General features: G+C 38.9%; 1 protein-coding gene across 1 annotated transcript; it reads right to left on the reverse strand.

The window, feature by feature from the left end:
• Positions 1 to 1,391: 1,391 nt before the first annotated feature.
• LOC129738024 (uncharacterized protein K02A2.6-like) lies at positions 1,392 to 2,372 on the reverse strand. Its single transcript, XM_055729198.1, has one exon. The coding sequence runs from the start codon at positions 2,370 to 2,372 to the stop codon at positions 1,392 to 1,394; it is 981 nt and encodes a 326-aa protein (XP_055585173.1).
• Positions 2,373 to 8,853: the final 6,481 nt, after the last annotated feature.

An 8,853-nucleotide genomic window follows, 5' to 3' on the forward strand; every position in this document is an offset into this window, starting at 1 on the left:
AAATGACAAAAATGACAAAAATGACTAAAATGAATAAAATGACAAAAATGACAAAAATAACAAAATTTTGTGATTTTGTGATTTTTTTTCATTTTTGTCATGTTTTTTATTTCTGTCATTTTTGTCGTTTTTGGTTAAAACGGAATTCGATTCTCGGTCTATCAAGAAGTTTATTGGTCCAGAAAGAATGACAAAACTATCTTTGAATCACAACAAGTTTTCCCGTTTGTGTCTCTCTCACACTATTTAACAGTTTTAACTAATGCAATACAGCAACCCATGAAAGCAAGCAAAATCCAAGTTTCAAAAAGCACTCAAAACCTTGCACGCTTGACAAAAATTTGCTCGTGAAATCCCATTTACAATTCATCAAAGTAGCCAGGCAGGTTTTCCATTCGCTGAAACCCACAGTATCTACAGGGTGAAGAGCATTTCTGTTGATTGGATATTCGGGGCGATGGAAAACGGCTTTCTGATCCGCCAATTTCTTGTCACAGCTTGCAACTAGGTTCTGTTTCCTGAACTGCTGATGGCGTTTGGACTCACATTCAGCCGCTACTGGCTCCCATAGAAGCCTTATTGCAACTGCACCTGACTGGTCGAGAGAGCGACGCGCAAAGAACCGTGAAAAAAAACACCAACCCCATGTTTTCGATTATTTGGTTTTTCGAAGCATGGAAAAGCTTCCCAGAACCGTAAGCTCGATCAGAAATCGTTTTGCCGTTGATCCTTGGGCGTTGAACAAAAGTTCTGGGTGGAACGGAGTGCAACATATTGAGCCGAGGCAAAAAGAACACCTACACATCGTGACCACGTGGCATTTCGCATTATTCCTCTATGCGCTCAATGGTCAATGGATGGGAGGGGGGGACTTCAATTCTGCGATACATATTTGCGCACAACACGCGACCTCAAACGTGTCGGGGATGGGCCCCTATCATGGTACAGAGTTGTCTCCAAGTTGTAGAGGAACTTTTGATTTTAATCGAAAGAGATATTCTGCTAGATGCCGGGTCGGCAGCACGGACATACCGGAGTTCGATTTTTTTTAAGTACATATGTCTTTGTTCGTACCAATTCATCATTCAATTTAAATTACATTAAATTAGGTGTTTATAGAGTTCTACTTGTTCGCCGAAAGAATAACACCTTTTTATCTTCAAACACTCTTTATTTCACCTTCTAATTTTCCCCGTATCGGAACCGCACGACCTCTGTCTTGCACACTCTTTTTCTTCCTCCCTTCTTCCTCCTCTTTCTCTTTTCCTATCAAGTCGAGGGGCGCCCCTACAATCCCCCCTTAACAAACGATTTTTTTTTAAATATTAATGCATAAGATAATCTTTGAAACGCAATGGCTCTTTCCTGCAACGTCTCTCTCGCAACGATTGTTAACTGTCAACTCCAGAATTTGGTTGTGGATTTGAAACGCTTGTTTTCGGAGTTTGTGAGTTTAACTTAGACATAATCTGGGAATTCGTGACATCTAACGCCCTTTCTGGTGATGGTAGTCTCTTGATGTGACTTATATGCCGACGATACACCTTGCCGCTTGCCGTTGACTTAACCCGAACATCTGCTTCTGACCTGTGTTCGACAATGTATTCTTCAGGATCGTACTCGGTACTCAATTTATTATCTTTTCGAAACCGCTTCACTAGTACGCGATCGTTCTCCTGAATGTCATTAGAACAAGCTCTCCTTTTCTTATCCGCGTAGATCCTCCCCTTCTCCTTTTGAATTCGATCTTGATCTCGCATTTCTTCATCTTGGTGAGAGAAACGTGGGACTTGAGGAAGTTTGTTTCTGATACATCTCCGGAACATCAGTTCAGCAGGTGTTTTGCCAGTGGTGGGGTGCGTGGTAGAATGATAGGATAGAAGATATTGATGCAGAACCCTTCTCCACTTTTGAACTAAGTCATTTGCAATTCGCAGTCTCTTTAAGATGGATCGATTCTGACGTTCTACTTCCCCATTTTGCTGAGGCCAATAAGGGATCGTGTTGATGAGCTGTATTCCATTTTCTTGACAGAACAATTTGAATTCTTCGCATCCTGCATTAAATTGTGGCCCATTATCTGCTCGAATCGTGCTTGGTAATCCAAATGTGCTGAATATTTTTGTTAAAACAATTATTGTTTCTGAAACAGTAGTATTTTTCATTTCTGATACTTCGACGTAACGACTGTAATAATCGACCACAACTAAGAGATTCTCCCCATTCGGTAGTGGACCTAAAAAGTCTATCGCAATATCTTGCCATGGTCTACAAGGCAATTCCTTGCGGATCATTGGTATCGGAGGATCTGGAGCTGACACCAAAACACAGGATCGACATGATTTTACGAATGTTTCGACATCCGTGTCCATTTTTGGCCACCAAACTGAACTTCGAAGATGCTGTTTCACCATACTTGATCCTATGTGCCTTCATGGGCAATTTGTAGAACTCGATTTCGTAAACCCGATGGTATTACAATTCTGTCAGTTCGCAGTAAAATTTTCCCAACTCTACAAAGTTCATTGGCAATCATACGATAGGAAAGCGGAAGCGAATTTGAATCTGAATTATCCAAACAACGCAGAATTTCCACAATTTCGATATCCTTTTCAGAGGCTTCTTCCAATTCTTCCCATCTGATAGCTACTGCTGTAGACGCTGTTATGGCTAAATGCTGTATCATAACTTCTTCGGCTGGATCAAATGGTTTTGCGTCTAAAGTACTCAATCGAGATAGGACATCAGCGATGTTTTTCTCTCCCGGAATGTGAACAACTCAATATTCAAATGCCTGTAGTCTCAACACCCAGCGCTTAATTTGAGCACAAGGTTTTGATCGTTTGGTAAATAAATATAGAAGAGCTTTGCAATCTGTGACTTCTTCGAACTCTCTACCGTACAAATAGATGTAGAATCGCTCTACACTCCAAACGATTGCCAGCGCTTCCTTTTCAGTTTGGCAGTAGCGTTTTCTGTATTTGTCAGTGATTTAGAAGCACAGCACACCATTGTAGTAGACCCCGTGCGATCAGTTTGCAACAGAATAGCTCCCAGTCCCGTTGGGCTTGCATCAGCCATAACTGAGGTACGATCGTCTTTGTTGAAAAACCCCAGTATTTGAACTCTTTTCAATGCTACTTTTATATCTTGGAAAGACTTCTGTTGGGCTGAAGTCCAAACAAACGAGGAATCTTTCCATGCGATGGAGAGACACCTTGTCTTGTTATTTTGTGGTCTAAGAAATTTATCTCAGAGACCCCAAACAAACACTTGTTCCAGTTTAACTCAACAATCCTATCTTTGAATCTTCGTAACACCTGATCAGAACAAAAAATGTTATTAGAAGAAAAACACCCATATGAAAAGTAACACGAATAAATGTTTATTTTATACCAGAAAAACTTTTATCATCAATTTGAATTTGCAGAAATTATGAAATCTTACAAGTTTTTATGAGTCTTACCTCCTTCACGCGTTGATCGTGCTTCTCCTTGAATCAAAGCAATCGAAAGATTCCTTTTAATTCAACCACGGTAAATAAGTGTTGTGACCAGACCTTCGGAAGCGTAAGAAAAGACATCTTGTCTTATTGATGATCAAAACTTAAGAGAGATTTTATTTCAATTTCATATTTAAGTACAACTTTTCGCGCCCATTATAAACAAAAGATTAACGTTAACAATAAACAACTGGCAACATTAGGTACATTCATTATAGCAACAGTTCAAGGGGTTCTCGGATAACAATAAGGTTACATAAATCTAAGGTGACCAATATAAACGAGATCGATCATACTGGCCACCAAAACGAAGGTTTTAATATTTGCAGCCCTAGCTTTGTTTTGACTCTGGCTATTTCAACACAAGCACTCAAACACAGTACACAAAACAAAATCTATTTGTAGCAGGAACACTGTAAACATCTTCACTGGATCAAATTCAGCGGGCGTAACAAGCAAACAATTGACCATAGTTGCTGGACTCGGGATTATGATGCCTTGGAAATGGTAGGTAAATTGGACATCTGGCTGCTCACCATCGGATTTTGGGACCATCGGATTTTGGGACCATCGGATTGAGAGATAATTTGAACTATCGTCTATGTGAAGACTGAAGACACACTGTGGAGTACATCCGCAGCGAGTACTGACCGGACAGCCAGTACTGCAGGTGCCCAGATGGCTGGCGTAGGACCTGAACGCCAGTACTATCCATCCGGGTTGCTTCCTTCCACGAAAGGCTGGGACTGTGCGTTTAAATCTGGCATTATTTGAAATGTGACAAACTTTGGATGAATGATGTAGGTTGGGACTGCGATCTTTCAACCAAATTGATCAGTAGTCGGCACTCTAACTCTAAATTACTTCAGAGCGAGCACTGACCGGACAGTCAGTGCGGCAGATGCTCGGATGGCTGGTGTTGGACCAAACCAGTGCTTCCCATCCGAGCCGGACTACTGATCGGGAACAAAGCCAGATTCAGGATTGGTTACAGGGTAGCTCGTCGTTGAGCACGAATCAGGCTGGGGAGTTTTATTTTTGCTAGGGTTTTCGCGAATTGGACAAGTGTGCCACAGCGTAACTGCTAACGTAGATTAGTTGAGGGCTTCACTTTGGGACCAGGTACCTTACATGGGATTTTCGGTGAGCACTGACCGGATGATCAGAACAGCAGGATTGATGGATGTGATCGTCAGAACGGATGTTGTACAACAAATGAAATTGGAGTCAGGAACACTTAATAGGGTAGCTTAAACGCTTTAGCAGGAGCGCCGGGCTCTTGGCGAAAACTTCCCTATCCTGGTCACGGCACCAAATGTTGTGACCAGACCTTCGGAAGCGTAAGAAAAGACATCTTGTCTTATTGATGATCAAAACTTAAGAGAGATTTTATTTCAATTTCATATTTAAGTACAACTTTTCGCGCCCATTATAAACAAAAGATTAACGTTAACAATAAACAACTGGCAACATTAGGTACATTCATTATAGCAACAGTTCAAGGGGTTCTCGGATAACAATAAGGTTACATAAATCTAAGGTGACCAATATAAACGAGATCGATCAAAGTTCATATACCAGTATTTTGATAGCAACTTTAATATTCCCTCTTTGATTTCAAACATGATTTTGTTTCCAATTTTGTTGAAAAATAAAATAATTTACCGAAACAATCAACGTTTTTCAAAACCACAATTATGGATCAAAATTGAAGCTTGTAACAATTATTAGTCATATTGCCCACAATTATTAGTCACAAAGAAGTCCATGGCAACACCCGAATATCAACATTAAAATCAATAAGTTTCTGGCAAACATTCAGGGGCATTCTTTGCTAGTATACGTTCAAGGGGCAATTGGGTTCAGCTAGCAACCAAGAAATGTTTTGTTTTGCTTGCGAAAAAGTGATCCATGATAGTGTGGAAATTGGTGGATTTTGTAACAATTATGGGTCACTTTTATTTTGCTAAATATTATTGAATTTTCGCATTTCATTCGCTCAGTTTTATTTGGAAAATGTAAACTCTTCTTTTGTGCTTATATGGGACCAATTCATTTGGTTGGAATCTTTGAAATACCCGCATGAGGGGCTTAACGGTTTAAGATGTCAACTTTTTAACATTGGAATTTTATGCGATAGTTCCACAGCTTATAGTTCACCTTTGATAAAAAGTATTCAAACAGCAATTTTACTGTTATCAAACGCACAAATACTATTTTTAATGCATATTGATGATATTGTCGATTAACTAAAAATTATAATATGATATAATTTATTTTGGGTTAGTAGATATTAGCAGTTCTAATGATCGGTGACTAATAATTGTGTGAGACCTATGATTGTGGGGGGACTGTATATGAACTTTTCATTTACCGTGGTTGAATTAAAAGGAATCTTTCGATTGCTTTGATTCAGTTGATTCATTCAACTCAGTAGGCTCACAACACAACAGAGCTTCTCCTTGTTTTCACCTTCGATTATAACGTCATCAAGATACCACCCGCATAGGTGGAAACCATACTATGCATCTTTCGAATTATTCGGTTCTGATTAGATTAATAGTTACGATTTCTTTCGGGTCATTGCTAATGTGCCTTTGCTAGAAACGAGAAAAAAACATTTCTAAAAGATAAGATTAATCTTCCAAAAAACTATTTGAGTAATTTGGCAACGCGACGATAAGATAAAAAAATATTCCTGAAAGATACAGCGACAGCGCCAGTTCTGGTTGTGCGAGGGTAAGTACTCTGATTTATTGGCAATTTTCAGTTTTACCAACAGAAAATTATTTTTTTCAGTCGCAGCTAGCCGGATGTCTTCAGATCAAAACGCAGACGCCAGAATTAACTTAAGGATCCCTTTTAACGGAAACATTATTATGTTAAGCCGGTCCGCTAGGCAATAGCACCGATTCCAACGGTGGGAGGACAACAGAAACGACAACAGCACTAACCAGGTTAGCATCGGAAACAGCAGCACGACGACACTATTTGAAGTGTGACCAGTGTTTTTTTTTTGAATTTGTGTGTATTTTAAAATAATTATATGTATGTGTTGTGAATAAAATGCTTTAATTTTTAAACTGATTTTCATTTCATTCGTTTAAATTTTAATAATTGTATCAAAAGTACACGATATGTTGTATCGTTATTCATTTTAAGGGAAAATCATTAAGTGAAGATTCCACGCATCATACAACTCGCTCGGAGCGAGTAGAAAATAGCAAAAAAATTGAATGGTTACTCTACTTAACGACCCGTTCCCTGTATCGTAAAGTGCGTCCATACGATTCCATCTCATGAAAAATGATAAGCCTTATCTTACATTAATAATCCAAAACTATAGAAGTAATCTTTTGGGTGTCTTGGGAAGAAGATAATGGGAATAGTCACTGTACAATACTGATTCATGCGGGCAGTACGTACCACTAAATCCCATGAGAATTTCGTCCATCACCTTCTGGAACAATTCCGGTGCTGATACTAAACCGAACGGCAGACGTTTGAAACGGAATAGTCCCTTGTTCGTTATAAAAGTCGTTGCGTTCCTTGACTCTTCCCCCAATTCCACTTGTAGAAAAGCCTCCTTTATATCCAATACATTCCACGACCTAGTCGGGCCAGATATTCATCCACGATAGGCATCGGATGTCGTTCACGAAGTACGGCTTCGTTCACACAGCGTAGATCTAAACAAATACGTGGTTCACCGTTGTATTTCCCGACAACTACTTAAGGTGATACCCAAGACGCAGGACCACGATGCTCTTCAATAATGTCCCTTGCCAACAACTGTTCGAGTTTCAAATTTACAGCATTTTCAAGTGGTATTGGAACTCTTCGGATTGGTTGAAATACCGGCTTAATATCGGGATCCAGCAGAATGCGCACCTTAATATTTTTTATTTTAGCGAAAGATTTGATTTTCTCGTTGACTTGATTTGCTTCTGAGTCCATATCTAGTCCAATTTTAAGAACTCACAATTCTTTCGAAGTCTTATCTCCAAGCAGACATCGTTGACCTCCATGCATTACAAAAAATTCGGCCTTCACTGCCTTTTTTTTCAAGAACAACATAGGCTATAAAGGTTCCAACTATGTTCAGAGGCTTATCACTAGCATAGGCTTTGAGAACTTTTGAGCTAAAAAAGCGAGAACTTTTGAGCGAAATAAGATTCACATCAGACCCTGAATCAATCAACATATCCAGATCAGCTCCACCTAATTTACAGGTTACCACATTCGAAGAATTTCCAGAATAAAATGCATAATAATCTTTTGGGTCTGTCGGAGTTTTTAGTTCATCTGGGATGCACGGTTGCTCGACTACCTGCCTCACTTTCTTGGTTGTATTCAAATTTGGCAAAGATTTTGGCTTTCTGTATGTATGTATGGATCTGTTTGATTGGCCGAGAGTTTAATACTCTATATCACCACTACTTTTTGGCTTTCTAGATCTACAGTGATCATCAAAATGACCAACAACATCACAAATACGACACTTTACATTTCATGTTGGACATATTGCTGACGAAGCGAAATGATCACGACGTCCACAATTGTAACATGCGTATTCGCGTCTTGGTGGAACCGAAGAATTATTTCTGGAGTATTTTGGATCGTATCTTTGATTGAGTCGTTGAAAAGGACGTGTTACCGTTTTTAAGTTGGTAATTTTGTGCACAACGTGATCATTTTTTGTGTAGGCATGATCTCGATTAAAATCTTCGATTTGAACTTCAAGGCCGTCTAAAGCCACTCACAAAATCTCAATGTCGCTAAGCTTCCGAACATAAAATGAGGCTCATAACATAAAAATGTTAATGATTAAGTATTGAAATACTTTTAATGCGTTCGAACGGATATCAAAATGGCAACTCTGAAGCACTTTTTCCAGGTTTCAAAATTGGAGTTATTTTGGCATTATTCCATTTATTGGAAAAATAAGTCAAGTGAAAACATTCATTGAAGATTCTAACTAAAAAATTTAAAGCGCTTTCAGGCAACTTTTTAAATAGAAAATAAAAAATCCCATTTTCCCCCGGGGCTTTAATTTTTTTTTTTGGAAAATCAATTTAAGTTCATCAATATTTGTCTCACAAGAACTTTCAAATACATTTTGTTTAGTGGGCTTAGGATATAGCTCAGTTGGCAAGTTCTGCCTGCCTTGGCCGCAAGTTCGAAGCCCAAGAGTAAACGTCGAACACAGTTGTATCGGATAAGTTTTTCAAAAACGATCTGCCAACTGCAACGTTGATAAAGTCGCGAATGCTATAAAGATGGTAAAACGACTATATTCGGAACAAAAAATAATTGCTTAGAAAGAATATCATCAAATTCTAAGGAAATTT

Source organism: Uranotaenia lowii, chromosome 1, assembly GCF_029784155.1.
Source record: "Uranotaenia lowii strain MFRU-FL chromosome 1, ASM2978415v1, whole genome shotgun sequence".
Classification (NCBI taxonomy): domain Eukaryota; kingdom Metazoa; phylum Arthropoda; class Insecta; order Diptera; family Culicidae; genus Uranotaenia; species Uranotaenia lowii.